Genomic DNA, 22,745 nt, shown 5'->3' with positions numbered 1-22,745 from the left:
CCTGTAATCCCAGCACTTTGGGAGGCCGAGACGGGCAGATCACGAGGTCAGGAGATCGAGACCATCCTGGCTAACACAGTGAAACCCCGTCTCTACTAAAAAAATACAAAAAACCAGCCGGGCAAGGTGGCGGGCGCCTGTAGTCCCAGCTACTTGGGAGGCTGAGGCAGGAGAATGGCGTAAGCCCGGGAGGCGGAGCTTGCAGTGAGCTGAGATCCGGCCACTGCACTCCAGCCTGGGCAACAGAGCGAGACTCTGTCTCAACAAAAAAAACAATAAAAATAAAAATAAAAAATATCCCATAGACTGGGTGGCTTATAGACAGCAGAAATTTATTTCTCACTGTTCTGGAGGCTGAGAAGTTCAAGGTCAAGGCACCAGCAGATTCGATGTCTGGGGAAGGCCCGCTTCCTGGCTCATAGAAAGTGGCCTTGTCACCGAATCCTTACATGCTCACATGGCGGAGAAAAACAAGGGAGTTCTCTCGGGCTTCTTTTTTTTTTTTTGAGACATAGTCTCTCTGTCTCTCGCCCAGGCTGGAGTGCAATGGTGCAGTCTCTGCTCACTGCAACCTCTGCCTCCCGGGTTCAAGCGATTCTCTTACCTCAGCCTCCTGAGTAGCTGGGATTACAGGCATCCACTATCACGCCCGGCTAATTTTGTTTGTTTGTATTTTTAGTAGAGACAGGGTTTCACCATGTTGGCCAGGCTGGTCTCAAACTCCTGACCTCAGGTGATCCAGCCTGCCTCGGCCTCCCAAAGTGCGGGAATTACAGGCGTGAGCCACTGCACCCGGCTGGTCTCTTTTACAAAGGCACTAATTCCCTCCCACAGGCCTCCTAACACCATCTCTTTGGGGGTTAGGATTGAAAACGTACAGATGTGGTGTAAGACACAAACATTGAGACCACAGCGGTGACCTTGACAGAGACAGTTTCAGTGACTTCGCTCTCTGCTCCTGTCCTCTCCCTGAGCTGCTTATTGGCCCCTGCTGCTGGGCGCTTTTCCCCTGCACTGTTCTGTGATGAGCAGGGGGCTCTTTTTCTCCTCCACTGGGATAAGCATCTTGAGGGCAGGATGCCTGGTTCAGACTTCCAGCCCTAGAACAGAACTCATTCCTGCAGCCATTCCCACAGGCTAAAAGAGCACCGGCTGTGTGCACGGCACCCCATGGGCCCAGTATGATGGCACCATAACTGAGTTCCCTGTTATCCACCAGCATGAAGGGCATGAAGAGAGGGAACTTCATCAGCTGTCCCCAAACACAGGAAATTAGCTCATTGAGGCCGGGTGTGGTGGCTCACACCTGTAATCCCAGCACTTTGGTAGGCTGAGCAGGTGGATTATGAGGTCAGGAGTTCGAGACCAACCTGACCAACATGGTGAAACCCCATCTCCACTAAAAGTATGAAAATTAGTCAGGCATGGTGGCACACACCTATAATCCCAGCTACTCAGGAGGCTGAGGCAGGAGAATCGCTTGAACCCAGGAGGCAAAGGTTGCAGTGAGCCAAGATTGCGCCACTGCACTCCAGTCTGGACCACACAGAGTGAGACTCTGTTTCAAAAAAAAAAAGGGGGGGGGAACTTTATCAGTTGTCCCCAAACACAGGAAATTAGCTCATTGATCACCCACCACCCCACCAAAAATTAATCCGGGTAAACTTAGGAAGGGACTCCTTGTGGGAGCCAAGGAACAGACCCTGAAATATAGAAAATATAGCCATCTTCTTTCTAAAGGCCAGGCACACGGAACCCACCATGGCCCTCACGTCAGTCTCACATTCACCCTCTTCATTATCCTCTTGGCCAGAGAAGTGACTTCCCCAACGTCCCCTGGAGTTGGGTTCCATGTACCCCAGGGCACTTCTCTTCAGCAGAGGGGATGGCACTGTGGGCACCTGCCAGCCGCTGTAGCCACTCCAGGGCCTCCCCCTGCAGGATGCTCTCCTGAATGAGCCTCATATATCGGGGGCTGCCCATCCTTTGGCCTCCCGACACCCCTGCCCATAATTTATCTTTCCCTTACACTGACACAGTATTTTTATGTTTTAATATTTTTTTAGAGACAGAGTCTCACCCTGTGGCCCAAGCTGGAGTGAAGTGGTGCAGTTACAGCTCACCACAGCCTCGAACTCTGGGGCTCAGGCAGCTCTCCCACCTCAGCCTCTCGAGTAGCTGGGATTGTAGGCACTCACCACCATGTCTGGCTAATTTTTTTTTTTTTAGAGAGAGGGTCTTGCTATGTTGCCCAGGCTGGTCTCAAATTCCTGGGCTCAAGCAATCCTCCCACCTTGGCCTCCCAAAGTGCTGAGCCATTGTGCCCGGCCTGGACACAGTTTTATATATTAATTTTAGATAATATCACACACTGAGTTGTTTCTTTTTTAATCCTCTTCCAAATGATCCGTTTAATCAAAGAGAAAGTCTCAGTTTGAAGTTAAGAAGCTTTAACACCGCACTAATATTTGCATTTCTCCTTTTTAAAAACACTGTGGGGTGGGGCCTGGTGGTGGCTCACGCCTATAATCCCAGCACCTTGGGAGGCCAAGGTGGGTGGATCGCTTGATCTCTTAGCAGTTTGACACCAGCCTGGGAAACACAGTGAGACCCTGTCTCTCCCAAAAATACAAAAATTAGCCGTGCATAGTGGTGCGTCTGTGGTCCCAGCCACTTGCTGGGTGGATAGCTGAGGATGGCTAGAGCCTGGGAAGACCAGGCTGCAGTGAGCCGTGATCACGCTGCTGCACTCCAGCCTGGGTGACAGACAGAGACCCTGTCTCAAAAAAATAAAATAAAATAAATTGTGGTAAAATATACATAACATAAAATTGGCCGTTTTAACCATTTTTAGATGTACAACGCAGTGACATTAAGTACATTCATAGCGTGCAGCCCTCCCCATCATCAATCCACAGAACTCTTTTCATCTTGTAAAACTGAAACGCTGTACCATTAAACGAAAACTCCTCATGTCCCTCCCCCAGCCCTCAGCAACCACCATTCAACTTTCTGTCTCTGTGAATTTGAATGCTCTAGGGACCTCCCATAAACGGAATCACAGAGTCACCTCCTTCTCTACATGGAAGGAGATCAGGGCCTCAGGCTCAGGTCTTGGGCAGGCAGCAGCCTCTGCCTCCCGTTGCTGTCCTGAGTTATAAACATTTTCTCACTTCCCTTCTCTTTGTGGCTAGCAAGGCTGCTCTTCCATTTATGATAGTGGATTGAAATCTACTTCTCAAACAAGTGGATCTAAATGGGAAACAGAAGTAATAGTGAAAGGCTGAAGGTGGAGGGGCTCTCATGGCAGAGGAGAAAAGAGGGGAAGAAGTTGGGAGGTGGAGAAACCCTGGCCTTGGGAGTGAAGCCTCCTTTGTGTCCAGAATACCAGCGAAGGAATGCGCCCCGACTCCGTGCACCCGGCCTCCTTGGCTTCCTATCGCTTTTCGTAGCTCTCACCTTTGCCCCCATCCATTCACCCATGCACTTATTTATTCAGCAAACCTGGCTGTCCAGAGCCTCTGGCCGGCCCTGGGAAATATTCCGGCCCCCAGGCCTGGGACGCTCCCAATCTAACTCCTCTGCAAAGCCTTCTTCCGTTTCTTGTTTGTTTAATCTTAATCCTAACCTCATCTAGGACCCTATTATGCAGACTCCGAGTCAGCTCTGAATTCCTATGTGAGGTCCCAGGGTCAGACAACGACCTTGGCCAGGTTGATATTTAAGGGATTAAAGACATAGGGTGAGGTGGCTCCACCCAAAGAGGGCAGCCTCCTGCTGTTGCTCTGCACATGTGTGGGCTCAACTGTGCCAAATCATCCTATTGTCCCCTGAGCAAGAAGCCCTCCCATATCCAGGAATTCACAGCTTTGCAAGCTCGCTGGGCTGGCCAGTGGTGTTCCAGATAAGTCCTGCTCAGTTAGTGCCCAGCTTACCCACAGAGTGTGTGAGGTGTTCCTGGGAGCTCCTGGAGGGCAGGGCCATGCCGGTCCACCCCAGTCCACTAGAGCTTGCCCTGGACTGGCACACAGGGGCTTCTAAGGCCACCAGGCTGAGTCATCAGTGGATTCCCACATGACTGATGTAAGCGTGTGGCCGAGGGATGATGCCAGGGAAGTCAGGATTCCTGGGGAATTGAGACAATGAGTCTAATGTCCACTCCCATGTGCAGGCCTGGCATCTACACAACCAGGGCCAGTGGATTTCCAGACCTTCCACGTGAGGGGCCAATGTGGGTCTGCAGGACTACTAGGAGGCTCACTGGTGGGCACAAATGGGCCTGCCCAGGGCTAGACAAACTGACGGTTCATCAACCTTGACATCCATGACTGTCTTGGTTGCAAGTTATGAGAAGTTCAAACCCAATTGGCTACATAAAAACATGAAAATAGTGAATTGGCTCCTGTATCCAGGAAGCTTCTAGTAATCCAGTCTTGGGCTTGATTGGATCCAGAACCTCAAGGGATCAGAAGTCTGCCTCCCAGAACCTCTGGCTCTGCTTTCCAGGAAGGACTTCCCTCTACGAAAGGTCAACTTATGTGGCAAGATGGCCTCATGGCTGCAGGCCCACTTCTGGTCGGCTTAGCAACTCCTAAGGCTCATCATTGGCCCAGCCTGGCTCATTGTGCTTATGCCTGAGCCAATCGCACGGCCAGGAATGGGGCACTCTGATTGGCCAAGGCCCCTCCCCCATTAAAGTGCAGAGAGGGTGTTGCTTGGAGGAAAATGCTGGACCCTGACAGGAAGGGAGAGGCCAGGGCCTTTGCTCTCCCAGCCCGTGCTCTGTCTTGCAGCTGTGCCTGTCTTCAGAAATCCCAAAATGAGATTTAAATGAAAGCTGAGGGTATGGCAGTCAGACACAGAACAGAGCACTCTTGTGTTTTAACCGGTGCTGAGAGTAGCTTCCTGCTGCATATCTGCCCAGCCACCCCCATCTCCCCAACCTCATCACACACTCCCACTCTTTCAGGCATCTTCAAATTAGTCTCTGCTCTTTTTTTTTTTTTTCTTTTTTTTTTTTCAGAGACAGGGTCTTGCTGTGTCACCCGGGTTTGGAGTGCAGTGGTGAGATCACAGCTCACTGCAGCCTCGACCTGCAGTAATCCTCCTGCCTTAGCCTCCAGAATAGCTGGGACTATAGACATGCACGACCATGCCTAGCTTATTTTTGTATTTTTTGTAGAGATGGGGGCTTACTTTGTATCCCAGGCTGGTCTCAAACTCCTGGGCTCGAGTGATCCTCCCACTTCGGCTTCCCAAAGTGCTAGGATTACAGGTGTGAGCTGCTGTGCCCACTGCCCAACCCATCTCTGCTCTTTGCAACCTTGAACTTAGCACAGAATCCAAAAATGTGACCTGCCATCATTATCCTATCATACACTAAGTTAAAAGGCCTATTTTAATTTTCCCTGGAAGTTTTCATTGGTCACAGCCTCCATCCAAAGAAGCGATGGCTGGGCTTGCTCCCCAGTGTAAGAGGAGGTTAGGCTGGGCCAGAAGCACCCATTCATTGGTTTCCATTCTTCCCACCTTGGTGGCTTTACACAGCAGTGTGCACTGGTTCTGAGCAGGAACCAAGCCTTGGGGAGCATAGGTTGGGCCCTTGCCTGGCTGGCTGGGGGGCCTGTGCAGGCAGATTATCCCGCCCAGGGAGGACAGGAGCCAAGCCTCCAGGGCTTTCCCATGCTCAGGTTCCCTGGCACTGGGCTGCAGACACTCTGGTTGACAGCCTGGTCCTGTTCATCTTGTCCGGCTCCCACTTCACAGCTCACACTGGTATAGTGTGGCTCCTCTTCTTCTAGTATTTCCATATGTAGCCTCACAAGATGCCTGGCTCATCCAGGTGGCCACAGGTGTCCAACTTGGCCCCACAGCAAGGCCTTAGCCAGCTCCACTGCCAGACACAGCCCACACCTTCCCTGATCAACCTTCACTAGCAGCAGGGCTCTTCAATTTTCCACTAAGACGCGTTTGAGGAGCTGGTAGACGTTAGGCTCCAGCTGCCCAGTGAAATGCACATGGGCCCATCAGTAGGCAGGCTCCTGGGTCTCTGAAGGCTGTCCAGGGATCCCATGTTAAGGAATCCTATCTGGGAAGGATTTTCCCCTTACAATCCCTTAGTCTTCCTTCTCTTTAACCTTTATGTCCTGGTGCCTGCCCTCCATCATCAGAGCCTGAACTATGTAGGAAGCTAAGCAAATAACCCCTGAATCTCTTTATGAGTAATAACAACACAAATTGAGCAGTTACCTTGTGCCAGATACTGTTGAAAACACATGAGGGGTATTAATACGTTTACCCCTCACAGCAACCCCATTATGTTGGGACAATTAGAACTATACCTGTTTCACAGATGAGAAGATTAAAGCACAGAGAGGTCAGAGAACTTTCCCAAAGTCTCATAGCAAAGGGGAGGTGCTGTCCTCCCTACACAGCAGCTGGTTCACCACCTCTGATGCAATCCACAATCTCCTTCAAGGCTGGGCCAATGCTCGGGAACTCTGGACCTGAGGCAGGCACAGAATGGAATGAACCCAAACACCCAAAGGTGAGCTGCCCTAGAAAGGCAGACATTGGGCCGGGCACGGTGGCTCACGCCTATAATCCCAGTGCTTTGGGAGGCCCAGGTGGGCGGATCACCTGAGGTCAGAGTTTGAGACCAGCCTGGCCAACATGGTGAAACCCCATTTTTATTAAAAATACAAAATTAGCCAGGCATGGTGGCACATGCCTGTAATCCCAGCTACTAGGGAGGCTGAGGCAGGAGAATCGCTTGAACCCAGGAGGCGGAGGTTGCAGTGAGCCGAGATCGCGCCATTGCACTCCAGTCTGAGCAACAAGAGCGAAATTCTATCTCAAAAAAAATAAAAATAAAAATAAAAACAAAAGACATCAGTGGTTTCTGAAGACTCCAAGCTGCTGTATAGGCTGTGTCCACCATCTTGGACCCAACTTTTCTATTGCTCCTATTAAATGTGTTCATCCTTCCAGCTTACATGCCATTTCCTTCATGCAAACTTCTTGCCATCCAAGGATGGTTCGGGTACCCCCTTCTCCACATGAAGTCTTAGCCCCAAGACTCTTCCCTTCCCAGCCCTATCATGCTACTCTGCAAATGCATGATGGCCTTCCGTCCACACTGGAAGCTCCCAAGATGGCAGGGATTGTGTCTTGCTTTGCTATGTCTTGAATTAAAAAAAATAATAATTATTATTATTATTGGCTGGGTGCAGTGGCTCACACCTGTAATCCCAGCACTTTGGGAGGCCAAGGTGGGCGAATCACTTGAGGCCAGGAGTTTGAGACCAGCGTGGCCAACATGGCGAAACACTGTCTCATTAAAAATACAAAAATTAGCCGAGCGTGGTGATGGACGCCTGTAATCTCAGCTAATTGGGAGGCTGAGGCAGCAGAATCGACTGAACCTGGGAGGCAGAGGTTGCAGTGAGCTGAGATAGCGTCATCACACACCAGCCTGGGCAACAAGAGCTAAACTCCATCTCTAATAATAATAATAATGATGATGATGATGATGCCAGGCACGGTGGCTCACGCCTGTAATCCCAACACTTTGGGAGGCTGAGGCGGGCAGATTATGAGGTCAAGAGATCGAGATCATCCTGACCAACATGGTGAAACCCCATCTCTACTAAAAATACAAAAATTAGCTGGGCGTGGTGGCGCATGCCTGTAGTCCCAGCTACTCGGGAGGCTGGGGTAAGAGAATCACTTGAACCTGGGAGGCAGAGATTGCAGCGAGCTGAGATCGTACCATTGCACTCCAGCCCGGGTGACAACAGCAAAACTCCATCTAAAAACTAACTAACTAAATAATAATAATTCTTTCATTTTTATTGAAGTACAAAACACATTCAGGAAAGTGCACAAATCCTAGGTGTGAACTTTTATATATGTATAAATCAATGAGCTTTTATGTATGTATACAGCCATGAAACCACCACTCAGATCAAAACATACATGTCTAGCCCCCAGAAGTTTCCCCTGGTCCACTCCCAGTCATTACTCCTCACTCACCCTAGGGGTAAATACTGTTATGGTGACTGCTGTCACCATTTTACCTTTTCTTAAACGTCAAATAAATGGAAACTTCAAATAAGTGTGTCTGGCTTCTTGGGCTCAATATGTTGTCTTTGAAATTCTCATATTGCTGCATGATTCTGTAGTTTGTCCTTTTTATTGCTGTGTAGTATTCCATTGAATTAATATAACAACATTTATGTATCCATTCTATTTTTTATGAACATGTCAGCTAGGATGTGGAGCATTTGGGCTCCATCTTTGCTGGTGGGTGTATACATTGCTCTAATGACTAAGGAAAACTCTGTCTTGTCTACTATCATTATAATAACTCATTTACTGAGCATTTACTATGTGCCAGGTACTGTATGGGAGTCAGCTACATTATCTCAATCTTCACAATGATCCTTGGGAGTAGATAGTTGCCATCTGTGAAACAGGATAATCGTGGTATCAACATGAATAGGATTATTGTGAAGTTTAATTGAGATGGTACTTTGAAGGACTTAGCCCAAGGCTGCCATTTTGGAAACACTGTTTATGATACCCGTTACTGGTGATTCCTAATGGGCACAGGATCGGGGGTTCAGGAGCCTGGTGGGTCCATGCTCAGCAAGTAGCCCGGCAGCCTTGGCCTCAGAGGACCTGGGGGGTCACAAATTTGTGAGCCTCTTTGATAAGACCCTGGCTCTAACTTCAAGAAAACGGTCATTAGGGGAGGGTGAGGGACAGGACTGAGACTTTAGCTCAAGAAGGGCCCTGGGAGCATTCCAGAGCCTTCTTTTACACACGTCTTCCTGAAGCTGAGTACAGAGGGTACTCTGAGGTGATTACTGTTCCCTACCTGTCTCTCTCATTAGCTGGTAAACTCTGCAAGGGCTTGGCCAGTGCCTGTCTTTCAAACGTTCATTCAGAAACACAATTTAAGTGTCTCCCTTGGTCCAGGCACTATGCCAAGAACTGAGGGATACAGCAGTGAGCAAGATAAGCAAGGCAAGGAGAGAGACAAGAAACAGAGAGGCACCAAGACTGTGTAGGGGCTGGGCTCACAGCACTTTGGAAGGCCAAGGCAGAAGGATCGCTTGAGCTCATGGGTTTGAGACCAGCCTGAGCAAGACCCTATCCCTACCTGCCACCTCCCCCCCCACCCTAGCCCCCCGACCCCGCCAAGAAAAAATACAAGTCTTGAGGGAGAAAGGACAGAGCAGCGGTGGAGGGGAGACCTGAGGTCTGAGGGTGGGGGGTCAGGGCCAAGTCCTGTGAGCCTGTAGCCTAGGACAGGGAGTGTGGATTTGATCCTTATGGGAAACAACTGGAAGGCTTCTTGTTTCTTTTTTTGTAGAAATGGGGTCTGTTACCCAGGCTGGTCTCGAATGCCCCAAGGGATCGGTCGTCTCGGCCTCCCACAATGCTAGGATTACAGCCGTGAGTCACCGCGCCCCGCCTCAACTGGAAGGCTTTAAGCGAGAGATGGGGTGCAAGGGAATCCCAGGGTCAGAAAGGTATTCAGAGCGCCAGGAAGGGCTTGCGGGGGAGGGGCGAGTATGGAAGCGGCGCGTGGAAGGAACTCACAGATTCCTTGAATGAATGAATGAACGACCCAATGCACTGATGGATGAATGGACAGGCGGCCAGGAATAGCAGTCGGCCCCCAGGGAGCCCCAGACCCCGCGACCTGAAGCTTTGGTTCTAGGCCAAGGCACAGGCGCGGTGACCTTGGGGATATCCCCGCCCCGGACTCAGGGCCCGGAACCCGGCGTCCCGGGGGCGGGGAGGGCGTGCCTGGCGGGACAGCGCGCGCTGCGGAACGGCGGGCGGCGCTCCTCGTGTAGGGCCCCCTCACATCCCCCCGGCTCGACCCTGCCGGGGCCCGAACCTGCGCCGCCCGCCGTGTTTACATTCCACCCGCGCCAGCCACGCGGCTTTTTGCCGCTCCAGCGCCGCTCGGTCCCGCCCCCCGCGCCCGCAGCCCGCCCCTCGCCGCCGCGCGCCAGACTTCTCCCGCGTCCCGCCCGCCGCCCCGCCCAGCGTCCCGCGCCCCGCGCCCCGCGCCGGGCCCTCGGCGCGCAGGCCCTGTCACTTGGCCCCGCCCCGCCCGCCGGCCCCGCCCCTGATCCCCGTTCCTGCGCCTCGCTGGCCCGGGCCGCGGATGGGCGGATCCGGAGGCGGGGCGAGGGACGGGGCGGGACGGGCTCCGGGTCCCGCGCGGCCGCTGAGGGGCTGGGAGTCGCGGCGGGGCGGCGCGAGGGCGGGCCGGGGCCGGTTCCGCGCGCAGGGATTTTAAATGTCCCGCTCTGAGCCGGGCGCAGGAGCAGCCGGCGCGGCCGCCAGCGCGGTGTAGGGGGCAGGCGCGGATCCCGCCACCGCCGCGCGCTCTGCCTGCCGACTCCCGCCGCCGCCGCCTGCCGGGACTGGAGCGCGCCGCCCGCCGTGGACAAGACCCTGGTGAGGCTCCCGCCACGGGCTGCGGACAGGGACTCCTGAGGCCCGGACCGCGCCTGGGAGCTGGGTGGGGGCGGGGTGCGGCCGGGTCGCGGGTCCCCGGGCGGCGGCGCGGGGCGCCACGGGAGGGTGCTGGGAGCGCGGCGGAGCGGGGCAGAGGGGACACTGAGGCAGCCCGGGCCCCGGGAGGCGACGGGCCGGCGAGGGCGGCGGAGGCGGCGGGACCCCGGGTCGGGGGTCGGCGGGGGCGCGGGTCGCGGGTGACAGGCCACCCCGCCATCGGCCATCTTCCTGGCCCGCCCGGCCGCCCGCGCGCGATGGGGGGAGGGGTGCTGGGCCCGCGGCCTGACCCCACTGCCGCCTCACCCCGCGCCGCCCCGCAGGCCTCAGGCCGGAGCAGCCCCATCATGCCGAGGGAGCGCAGGGAGCGGTGAGTGCCTGCGCCGCGGGGCCGGACGGGACGGGACGGGTGGCGTGGGGGAGGGGCGGTCGCGGGTGCTCACCGGGCCCGGTGCCACCCGGGTCCACAGGGATGCGAAGGAGCGGGACACCATGAAGGAGGACGGCGGCGCAGAGTTCTCGGCTCGCTCCAGGAAGAGGAAGGCAAACGTGGCCGTTGTGAGTACAAAAGAGACAGGTTGAGGAGCACCCCCCCATCTCACCTGGGTACCCTACTTGACTCTGCCTACGGCGGGTGGGGGGTTCCCTTGGGCAGGAACGGTGCTCAGAACCTGATTAGCTTTCTCTTCTTCTCTCTCTCTGTTTTTGTCTTGTTTGGTGTGTTTCCTTGGGGTCATGGGGGTGGCTTCATGTTAGTTTTTGCAGGATCCAGATGAAGAAATGGCCAAAATCGACAGGACGGCGAGGGACCAGTGTGGGAGCCAGGTAGGTCCGCCCGGATTTGGGCCTCTGTGGAGGTCCTTCTCCCCGTGGGTCACATGGGGTTTCATGCTCTCCTCTCGCTGGAGACACTGGTGAGAGTGAACTTCTCAAATGCAGCCACAGCCCATATGTCCCTGTACCTGTCAGTGGGTACTGGCCTCTGCCAGTCCTGGGATTCCAGGAAGTTTGGTGTTCCTGACTGGCACCGTCTGAGATTACAGATATGTGCTGATGCCTGGAAGAACCAGAATGGACATCACATTATTCAGTCCTCCCCTTCTGCCCAGGAGGAAACTGAGACTCAGAGGAAGAAAGTAACCCAGCGTCCTGTGCCACCCAGGGGCAAAGTTGGGCCCTCAGCCTTGGTCTGTAAAAGCTGGTGAACTGGGGGAGGATTCCTGGGTGTTTATAAGCAACAACTTCCCCCACATCTACACCTATTTTTCTTGTCATGGTGCTTAAGGACCTCGACCTCCTCCGTCTTCTGTAGGTCAGGTTTCAAATTCTTCTCTTTCTGGCCCTGGAAGTTCTTCTAGCCCTTCCAGCAATTACCTGCATTGATCCCCAGCTCAGCCTGACCTCAGCAAGAGTATCAGTGGAACATTCAGTGTAATGATAGGTGGTGTCTCAATACATTTTTTTGACTGCTTTTCTTTTCTCTCCTGATGGAGTTCCTGCCAAATTTCCTGCATGCAGTGTGATAATCATTATAACATCAGAAGTTTCTTGCAGGAAAAGCTTGTACTATCTCTTTACTTTCAGAAATGGCTGGAGACTGTAGTTACGGCTCCAGTGCGGGAAGCAGCCTATCTCTAAACTAGCTGGTCAGGCCTTCTGACTCAATCACAGATAAACACTGAACAGAAACAGTGTTCTACCTGAGTACAGGGATCCCAGCTAGGTTAGCAGAGGAGCACCTCACTGTGCAGAGCAGCAGCCAGGGTAGTTCATCTGGAAGTGTGAAGGATTTCAACTCAATGGGCCGTGTTCTAAATAGCAGTTGTCACTGTTAAGATCCCCCAAGACAAGCATTTCTGAAGAGGGTCCACTGACTATTGAAGAAAGGGTTGCTGATTTCCTTTTTCATTCAAAGAAATCATTGCAGAGAAGGAAGTAAGATGGCATATCCCAAGTTTTTTTTTTTTTCTCCCCTTAAAAAAAAGTACGTTCAAATCAAGCAAGTTGATGTTTTAGGTATTATAAAATGAATTCTGACTTTGTGAAATTCAGGATTGTTTATTTTCCCAGCTGTGTTTTGAATAAAAAAGAAACTTCCAGGTGAAGATGAAGCAGGGCCGTCCCTGTTACATTCTTGGAGTTTTAGAAGCATGTCTGTTCTCAAGGATAGCCTGAGTAGTGACGAGGGTGCCTGGGACGGATTGTGGCTCTGTCCCCTGGCCACAGCGTGGATAGCTGTGCTGCCAGAATAGCTGTACCATTTCCCACTAGAAGGCATTTTCGTGGTTATCCAGAGATTAATGGCAACAGATTTCTGTACATTTTGTACAGAGCTTAAACATTTAGCTCTCTATGTATGGAGCAGTATCTTTGTTATTTCTTTGTGGAGATTCATGAAACTAGAACTTGGGGGTACCACAGAACCTTTTTCCCTGTTCACATACAGAACTTTTCACTGGAGTTATCATAGTTCACCCCAGTGCGACAGTTTTGAGCTACTTGGAGCCATTGTTCTAAACTCTTGTGTAACTGCTTCATCAAGACCACATGGAAGTGTTTTAATTTTCATCTTAGCCTGTTCTTAATGAAAAGAATACCCTTTTATCTAAGACCTACTTAACACGTCCATTTTGTTGTTTAATTTTTTTGCACGAGACTCAGTCTTTCTATTGAAGTGGAATCCTGGACTGTTACTTTTCAGAAAATAATCCTACATAAGGAAAAAAGTGGTATGAGGAGATGGAGTGGTTAGGAATCCCGTTGGTCTCTTGCTGTTATCTCATTCCTTCCTAAATAAAGTCAGACAGATCTTGCTTTGAAACTTGGTGTACACTCTAGTTAAGGACATAGACTTAATTATTCTACCTCATCCACTGGTCCCTAAAAGGCCAACTTTGGAAACCGTTTGTCTGCTGATGGTTCACCTAGTTTGTTTGGGAACTGCTGCTGGACTCATCTATGTCCAAAGGCCTGCTCTCAGATGTGCCAGCCATCTGGCCTTAGAGGGCGGCACTCAGCATTATGCCTTCAAGACTAGAATTCATTCTTCCTGAATGAAGAACAACTTACAGCGGTTGTAATGTGACCCTTTTTGAGTCAAGGAAATGCCACCCGCACATGGTAGTAGAACTGAAAGGAAGCAGCCTTGCTCGCACAGCTGTTGGCAGGAGCTGTCATGGATAATTTGCATGCCCAATTCTTTGTACATTGGGTGGGGAAGAGCTTTATCTGGCTTTGCTCTTCCAACTGAAAGTGTTTGGGCTTCCTCTGAAGGCGACCAATGTGCTGTGGTCGCCACTATGTGCTGTGTCTTTGAGGTAGCACTTAGAGCCCAAGTTTCCACGTTCATTTTAGTGACCCCAGTTGTCTATTTTTTTAAAGCAGAGACCACCTCCAGGCTGGTGGTCTCTGCTTTAAAAAAAAAAGAAAAGCCAGGTGCGGTGGTTCAGGCCTGTAATCCCAGCACTTTTGGAAGACAAGGCAGGAGAATGGCTTGAGTCCTGGAGTTCGAGACCAGCCTGGACAACATGGCGAAACCCCATCTCTACCAAAAAATACAAAAATTCTGGGCGTGCTTGTCTATGCCTGAAGTCCTAGCTGCTTAGGAGGCTGAGGCAGGAGGATGGCTTCACCCCAGGAGGCAGAGGTTGCAGTGAGCTGAGATTGCACTACTGCACTCCAGCCTGGGCAACAGAGGGAGACCCTGTCTCAAAAAAAAAAAAAAAAAAGCCAAGTCTCAGACTTTCATATGGCTTCCATGCTAGTGGGATTGTTATCTGCCTAATATCTTCAGCAGAGTTACTATTTCATAACTTTAAAAATCAAACAGACATCTTAGAGTAGGAATAGCTTTAAAAAAGAAAATATTCTAAATAAACTTTAGTGTTTTTCAGATACTGAAAACTGAATACATATCTGAAACCTTTAAAAGAAAAGCATAGTGCTTTGGTTTATAATAATAGTTCCTTATTTTATTGGGTATTTGAATTAGCCTGCAAGACTCAAGATTCAGAGGTCTTAAGGAGTATCTAGGCTAGCTTCCTGTAGACTTCATAGTATGACCCGTGACCATCACTTGATTTGGTTTTAACTAGGTGGATGTTCATTCTGTTTGTTTCGAGTTAAGGAAAAGAGAAATTCCTTTATTGTTTAACATATTTGGCTAGTCGCGCAACAAAAAAAAAATGTCACATTTGATGGGATTTTGTTTTAAACTGAGGGCACTTTAATATATATGGCAGCCAATTTACATTTTTGATCTTTTATACTAATGAATGTGAAGTGCTTATGTAAATATTTTTATTGACAATTCTGTTTTCCTTTTAAGAAATTTTAGTAGATGCATTGTACTCACTAAAAAGCAAATCTTTGAGTTGTGACAAAAAATATCATAATGTATCTTTTTGGAAGCACTTTCAGAGGTCATGCCCAGTATCTTACTGAGTTGCAAGTGAATTTGCAGTGTTTTTGGGTAATGTAGGAGCTGTTTGCATCTTATCTCACCTCTCCTGTGTATTTTTCATTTACAGCCTTGGGACAATAATACGGTCTGTGCAGACCCCTGCTCCCTGATCCCCACACCTGACAAAGAAGAAGATGAGCGGGTTTACCCAAACTCATCGTGCAAGCCTCGGATTATTGCACCATCCAGAGGCTCCCCGCTGCCTGTACTGAGGTCAGTGCTGACTCTACCACGTGGCTTCCAGGTCTCTTACTCCATGCTCCCCTTTATCCCTCATAGCGTGGACGCATTCTTACCCCTCTGTGGGCCTCATTTTTGTTGTGTGTTTTGTTGTAGCTGGGCCAATAGAGAGGAAGTCTGGAAAATCATGTTAAACAAGGAAAAGACATACTTAAGGGATCAGCACTTTCTTGAGCAACACCCTCTTCTGCAGCCAAAAATGCGAGCAATTCTTCTGGATTGGTTAATGGAGGTGAGCTTGAGTCTTCCTGTTGGCTTCATGAAAGCACTGAGCATTTCCAGCATTTTTGTGTATTAGGACCTCTGTGTGGTTGATTGCCTTGACACGTTCTCCATCTCTGAAGCTATATGGTATATTTACTGAGGTGGTCTTTCTGTTCTGCTTTTATTCTTAGCAAGAATTTCGAAATCTTTTTTCTTTTCTTTTTTTTGAGATGGAGTCTTTGTTACCCAGGCTGGAGTGCAGTGGCAAAATCTCGGCTCACTGCAACCTCTGCCTCACGGGTTCAAGCGATTCTCCTGGCCTCAGCCTCCTGAGTAACTGGGATTACTGGTGCACGCCACCACACCCGGCTAATTTTTGTATTTTTAGAAGAGACAGGGTTTCACCATGTTGGCCAGGCTGGTCTTGAACTCCTGACCTTGTGATCCACCTGCCTTGGCCCCCCAGAGTGCTGGGATTACAGGCGTGAGCCATCATGCCTGGCTAAATTGCTTTTAAATGTACCCACTGGGATGCATATATCACCTCTTTGATAGCTACTGTCATAAATTGTAAACACATGTGAACAAGTTTATCTTAAACAGGGCTGATGTTGTTTCTTTTTAATTTCTTGGAATCCATTCCCTTTTGCCACCATTCCCATTTATTCTAATAAAATATACTGTTCAAATCCTGGCTGGGCACAGTGGCTCATGTTTGTAATCCCAGCACTTTGGGAGGCCAAGGCGGAAGGATCCCTTGAGCCCAGGAGTTGGAGACTAGCCTGGGCAACATAGCGAGGCCCCATGTCTTTTCTTTTTTTTTCTTTTTTTTTTTTTCGAAACAGAGTTTCGCTATTGTTGCCCAGGCTGGAGTACAGTGGGGCAATCTCGGCTCACTGCAACCTCTGCCTCCCGGTTTCAAGCGATTCTCTTGCCTCAGGCTCCTGAATAACTGGGATTACAGGCACACGCCACCACGCCTGGCTAATTTTGTATTTTTAGTAGAGACAGGGTTTCTCCATGTTGGTCAGGCTGGTCTTGAACTCCTGACCTCAGGCGATCCGCCTGCCTTGGCCTCTCAAAGTGCCGGGATTACAGGTGTGAGCCACTGCACCCGGCCCTCAAGACCCCATTTCAACAAAACATAAAAAATTGTCAGAGTATAGTGGCTCACGCTTGTAGTCACAACTACTGCAGAGGCTGAAGTGGGAGGATTGCTTGAGCCTGGGAGTTGGAGCCTGCAGTGAGCCATGATAGTGCCAGTGCACTCTAGCCTGGGTGACCATGAGACTCTGTCTCAATTTTTTTTTTTTTTAGCACATTTTTTAAGATATTTGGACCATTGGAGTGGCTTCTGTATTTTGAGACAGAGTTGCTCTGTTGCCCAAGCTGGAGTGTAGTGGTGCAGTCACGGCTCACTACAGGCTCCAATTCCCGGGCTCAAGCAGTCCTCCCGCCTCAGCCTCCCCAGTCGTTGGGACTACAGGCATGAGCTACTACGCCCTGCCAATTTTGTATTTTTTGTTGAGATGGGGTCTCACTGTGTTGCCCCAGCTGGTCTCCAACTCCTGGGATCAATGGTTCCCCCTGCCTTGGCCTCCCAAAATGCTAGGATTACGGGTGTGCGCTACAGCACCCAACTCAAATCTTTTCTTAATCCACACTATTTTATTTCTCTTTAACAGTTAATCAAAAGAACAAGTGTAACAAAATTTAATAGATAATGGTTAAACATAAGAGAGATTTTATTGGTAGTATATCTCTTACTGGGATGAACTGCGGTAGCTTATAGTTTCTGATTGAGGGAAACTTCCTAGACAACCTTGTAAGACTTGAATGGATGAGAAGTGGACTTTTCTTCTGAAGTGGAAGGACATCTCAGGCAGACCCGTTTCATGAAAACATGTAGAAATTGAATATGTAACTACAAAAGTACCCCTCATCCTCGAGGGTACATCACAAGACCCACAGGAGATGCCTGAAGCCACAGATAGTACTGAGCTCTAGCTATGCTATGTTTTTAATCCTCTGCTTTCACATTTTCACTTAAAGAAAGCACTTCACGGCTTCTCTTTGGCATTTCCAAATAGCCAGCCTCAGTACTCTTGCCCTGTGGGGCCATTATTCAGTAAAATAAGGGCTGCTTGCTTGAACACCAGCACTGCTGTGCTGTGACAGTCCATCTGATAACCTGTGTGCTACTGAGTGACTAACAAGCAGGTGGCCTGCTCCACGGGGATGTGCGGGCAAGGGGATGATTCACATCCTAGGCAGGTGAGGGTGGGACAGGCCAGAGGGCCCCTCATTTAAAACCTGTCAGTTGTTAGGCCGGGTACAGTGGCTCATCCCTATAATCCCATCACTTTGGGAGGCTGAAGCAGGCGGATCACTTGAGGCTAGGAGTTCAAGACCAGCCTGGCCAACAAGGTGAAACACCATTTCTACTAAAAATACAAAAATTAGCTGGGCATGGTGGCGGGTGCCTATAATTCCAGCTACTCGGGAGGCTGAAGCAAGAGAATTGCTTGAGCCTGGGAGGCGGAGGTTGCAGTGAACCAAGATCACAACACTGCACTCCAGCCTGGGCGACAGAATAAGACACTGTCTCAAAACAAAAAACTAAAAAAAAAACATCAGTTGTTGAGTTCAGGAACTTTGCATTTAATATTGTCCTATATTGTCCTTCACCAAAGTCATTACAAGATTTTTTTTTTTTTTCCCCTCCCTCAAGTAACCGTTCTAAAACTTACTTAATATGTTTTCAGGTGTGTGAAGTCTATAAACTTCATAGGGAGACCTTTTACTTGGCACAGGATTTCTTTGACCGGTATATGGCGACACAAGAAAATGTTGTAAAAACTCTTTTACAGCTTATTGGGATTTCATCTTTATTTATTGCAGCCAAACTTGAGGTAAATCATTTTCAAGTATTCGTTCTATAATGTGTGTTATTTCTTGAGCTCCACTGAGATTGGGGGAAGAGGTTGGTGTTTTGTCTATAGCACTCATCCTGAATTTTTCTAATTTGCTACCCTAAAAGTTAAGACACATGCCAAAAAGAAGAGAGGCTGGAAAGTGACCAGGAAGAGAAAAGTAGTGAGGGTATGGAAGACCTAGGTTTGTGTAGTTACATTGAGCAAAGAAAAAAAATTGACCTCTGAACTAAGATTATAGTTTTGGGCCCAGGGTGGTGGCTCATGCCTATGATCCCAAGCACTTTGGGAGGCCAAGGCAGCTAGGTCACTTGAAGCCAGTAGTTTGAGACATGGTGAAACACCATTTGTACTAAAAATACAAAAATTAGCCAGGCGTAGGGGCACGCACCTGTAATCCCAGCTATTCAGGAGGCTGAGGCAAGAGAATCACTGAAGCCCAGGAGGCAGAGGTTGCAGTGAGTCGAGATCCATCACTGCACTCCAGCCTGGGCAACAGAGGAAAATTCTGTCTAAAAAGAAAAAAGAAAAGATTAAAAATTTGTGTATAATTATCAAAGGGTGTATGGGCCCGACTTTCAAACGTGTTAAAGGTACTGAAAAGGGGATATTTCAAAAGTATCCACAGTGAGTCAAAGTTCCATCCATTTATTGAAGGGTGGGTGGGAGGATTTTTTTTTTTTTTTTTTACAATGAACACATGTTGAACCATTGGGGTGGCTTCTGTGTTAATCCCATCAGTGCATCTTCTCTCTTTCCATGCCAGGGTGCTGAGAAGTCATTTTGGATGCATTATAAATTGAAACTGTTAGAGACTGGCTTTGGTGCTAGTGCCATCTTTTATTTCCTTTCAGGAAATCTATCCTCCAAAGTTGCACCAGTTTGCGTATGTGACAGATGGAGCTTGTTCAGGAGATGAAATTCTCACCATGGAATTAATGATTATGAAGGTGGGTTCCAGTGAATTTTCCAGCCATTTTTAAAATGCATATGTCAGATCTTTTCCACCTGAAGTGGGAGTGCCTCTGGGAGGTGTTCTCCAGCTGGACACATTGTGGCATGGAACATGGCTGCATTTTGAACTTCTTTTCTCAATCATCGGTCTCTTTTCTCTCTGTTTTCCTTTAGGCCCTTAAGTGGCGTTTAAGTCCCCTGACTATTGTGTCCTGGCTGAATGTATACATGCAGGTTGCATATCTAAATGACTTACATGAAGTGCTACTGCCGCAGTATCCCCAGCAAATCTTTATACAGATTGCAGAGGTAAGTGGCTCCATCACGTCCGTGGGGCCACCTTCCCTGCAGCTGGAGTGAGGAACTCTAGAAGAGGCGTGTGGTGGTATCCATCTCAGCATTCTTTTCTTCTCCGTAGCTGTTGGATCTCTGTGTCCTGGATGTTGACTGCCTCGAATTTCCTTATGGTATACTTGCTGCTTCAGCCTTGTATCATTTCTCTTCATCTGAATTGATGCAAAAGGTTTCAGGTAAGTAGGCTTTCCAATGTGTGCACAAGCAAGGTATACTAAGCTTATACTCAGTTGTCAGCCTAAGGTTAAGCCCACCATATCTTCCCTGCAGGGTATCAGTGGTGCGACATAGAGAACTGTGTCAAGTGGATGGTTCCATTTGCCATGGTTATAAGGGAGACGGGGAGCTCAAAACTGAAGCACTTCAGGGGCGTTGCTGATGAAGATGCACACAACATACAGACCCACAGAGACAGCTTGGATTTGCTGGTCAGTGCTGCTCCTTCTTTCAGTCCTTCTTGCCCAAATTCTTAAAACTGCCTAAATAGGCCAGCCGCAGTGGTTCAGGCCTGTCAACCCAGCACTTTGGGAGGCCAAGGTGGACCGATCACTTGAGGCCAGGAGTTCAAGACCAGCCTGGCCAACATGGTGAAACCCTGTCTCTACTAAAAATACAAAAATTAGCCAGGTATGGTGGTGGGCACCTGTAGTCCCAGCTACTCAAGAGGCCAAGGCAAGAGAATCATTTGAACCTGGGAGGCGGAGGTTGCAGTGCGTTGAGATCACACCACTGCCCTCCAGCCTGGGCAACAGAGCAAAACTATGTCTCAAAAGAAAAAAAAACTGCCTAAATAACCTGTTCAGTTTTCTTTAGGCAGGCTCCAAATATCTTTAAAAAACTCCAATTTTAATTCCTTGAACAAGAAAAATCCTGGCAAATTGATGCTGTATCTCACTATCGTATAGACCACAGAGTTCTAAAGTGTTCTTTGATATTTTTTTTTCCTTTACTCACCTCCATAGAAAAAGACATAGTGGCCAGACACAGTGGCTTTTGGAGGCCAAGGCAGAAGGACTGCTTGAGCCCAGAAGTTCGAGACTAGCCTGGGCAACATATGGAGACCCCATCCCTAAAAAATTTAAAAACTAGCCAGGCATGGTGGCACATGTCTGTAGTCCCAGCACTTTGGGAGGCTGAGGCGGGCAGATTGCCTGAAGTCAGGAGTTCGAGACCAGCCTGGCCAAAATGGCAAAACCTCATCTCTATGAAAAATACAAAAATTAGCTGGGCATGGTGGTGGGTGCCTGTAATCTCAGCTACTCTACTCGGGAGACTGAGGCAGAGAATCGCTCAAACCCGGAAAGTGGAAGTTGCAGTGAGCCGAGATCCCGTCACCATATTCCAGTCTGGGTGACAAAGCGAGACTCCATCTCGGGGGGGGAAAAAAAAATTAAAAAAGAAAAAGAAAAAGCCTATGGTAGTTGAAGCCCAAGGATATGTTGTACTTTAACATGTTGTCCCTTTTATTCTTACCGACAGGACAAAGCCCGAGCAAAGAAAGCCATGTTGTCTGAACAAAATAGGGCTTCTCCTCTCCCCAGTGGGCTCCTCACCCCGCCACAGAGCAGTAAGAAGCAGAGCAGCGAGCCAGAAATGGCGTGACCACCCCATCCTTCTCCACCAAAGACAGTCACACGGAAGCGCCTGCTCCACGTTCTCTTCTGTCTGTTGCAGCAGAGGCGTGCATTTGCTTTTACAGATATCTAAATGGAAGAGTGTTTCTTCCACAACAGAAGTATTTCTGTGGATGGCATCGAACAGGGCAAAGTGTTTTTTATTGAATGCTTATAGATTTTTTTAAAATAAGTGGGTCAAGTACACCAGCCACCTCCAGACACCAGTGCGTGCTCCCAATGCTGCTATGGAAGGTGCTACTTGACCTGAGGGACTCACATAACAACAAAGGCTTGAAGCTGTGGAGGGCCACAGTGGCGTGGCTCTCCCCGCGGGTGTTCTGGGCTGCATTGTACCAAGTGGAGCAGGTGGTTGCGGGCAAATGTTGTGCAGAGCCCACAACCAGCTAGGCAGGGGGTTGCTGTCTCCACATTATCAGTTGACAGTGTACAATGCCTTTGAATGAACTCTGTTTTGTAAGTGCTGCTATATCTATCCGTTTTTTAATAAAGATAATACTGTCTTTGAGACAGCTGGTTTTATGAGCTGTGTCTGGTAACTTAAGGTAGAAGTCAGCCTTTATTGTGACTATATCAAGTTATCTTTTTTGACTTCATACTTCTTGAGGCTCAAGTCTTTTTTTTTTTTTAAGACAGGGACAGGGTCTCACTGTGTCACCCAGTCTGGAGTGCAGCGGCACAGTCTTGGCTCACTGCAGCCTCTGCCTCCCAGGTTTAAGTGATTCTCCTGCCTCAGCCTCCTAAGTAGCTGGGACTACAGGCATGTGCCACCACACCCAGCTAATTTCTGTATTTTTAGTGGAGATGGGGTTTTGCCATGTTGGCCAGGCTGGTCTCAAACTCCTGACCTCAGGTGATCCGCCCATCTCAGCTTTCCAAAGTGCTGGGATTACAGGTGTGAGCCACCTCACCCAGCCTTGAGGCTTAACTCTTTCGGTTAAATACATTTTTCAATGTATTTGATGGAAAGAAAACTTTAGAAGTGGGCTTCAGGTGCAGCCTGTCTGCCTCCTGGTGCCCCCTGAGCTGGAAGCAAGGAGTCCACCTGGTATTTCTCTCACCACGCCCGCACTGGTGGCTGCTCACATCAGGTTCATTGGCCATCGATGGCAGTAGTGGTGAGGTCATGTCCACACCGAAGAGGATTCCTAGGTATAACTTCCTTCTTAGGACTGGTTAAAGGCCATAAGGAATCTGTAATTAGCGTGATTTAATGCTTTTTTTTTTTGTGTGTCCTTAACCAAATCTTAACCTAAAGAATAAGTGAATTTTTATTTGGAGAACTTTTAACATAGTAACCTAAAACTGCTTTTAAGAAGAAAATGCAGCCGGGCACAGTGGCTCACGCCTGTAATCCCAGCACTTTGGGAGGCTGAGGTGGGAGGACCCCCTGAGGTCAGGAGATCGAGACCATCCTGGCTAAAA

The 22,745-nt window shown here is 49.3% G+C and overlaps 1 protein-coding gene across 3 annotated transcripts; it reads left to right on the top strand.

Annotated features, from left to right (window-relative positions):
- Positions 1–10,242: 10,242 nt before the first annotated feature.
- On the top strand, positions 10,243–21,837 carry CCNE1 (cyclin E1). Of its 3 annotated transcripts, none has more exons than XM_023229107.3 (12): positions 10,243–10,482; positions 10,863–10,909; positions 11,010–11,097; positions 11,305–11,364; positions 15,069–15,214; positions 15,338–15,473; positions 18,211–18,357; positions 19,233–19,328; positions 19,507–19,641; positions 19,751–19,862; positions 19,957–20,114; positions 21,166–21,837. In XM_023229107.3, the coding sequence occupies exons 2-12, from the start codon at positions 10,887–10,889 to the stop codon at positions 21,286–21,288; spliced, it is 1,224 nt and encodes a 407-aa protein (XP_023084875.1). In that variant the 5' UTR covers positions 10,243–10,482; positions 10,863–10,886; the 3' UTR covers positions 21,289–21,837. The 3 variants fall into 3 exon arrangements, with proteins under 3 accessions (XP_023084875.1, XP_023084874.1, XP_023084876.1); XM_023229106.3 differs by having other exon boundaries at positions 11,296–11,364; XM_023229108.3 differs by lacking the exon at positions 10,863–10,909 and having other exon boundaries at positions 10,345–10,482; positions 11,296–11,364; positions 21,166–21,832.
- The last annotated feature ends 908 nt before the right edge of the window (positions 21,838–22,745 follow it).

The sequence above is a fragment of the Piliocolobus tephrosceles genome, chromosome 21, assembly GCF_002776525.5.
Source record: "Piliocolobus tephrosceles isolate RC106 chromosome 21, ASM277652v3, whole genome shotgun sequence".
Taxonomy (NCBI): Eukaryota; Metazoa; Chordata; class Mammalia; order Primates; family Cercopithecidae; genus Piliocolobus; species Piliocolobus tephrosceles.
The sequence above is the reverse complement of the archived record's forward strand: the minus strand, read 5'-3'. Positions and strand labels throughout refer to the sequence as shown.

Excerpts from the sequence above, each read along its gene's own strand:
- CCNE1 (XM_023229106.3), top strand. The coding sequence starts at position 10,887 with ATGCCGAGGGAGCGCAGGGAGCG. Across the intron at positions 15,474-18,210 it reads TTCTGGATTGGTTAATGGAG|GTGTGTGAAGTCTATAAACT; the intron begins GTGAGCTTGAGT and ends ATATGTTTTCAG. Across the intron at positions 19,329-19,506 it reads TGGAATTAATGATTATGAAG|GCCCTTAAGTGGCGTTTAAG; the intron begins GTGGGTTCCAGT and ends GTTTTCCTTTAG.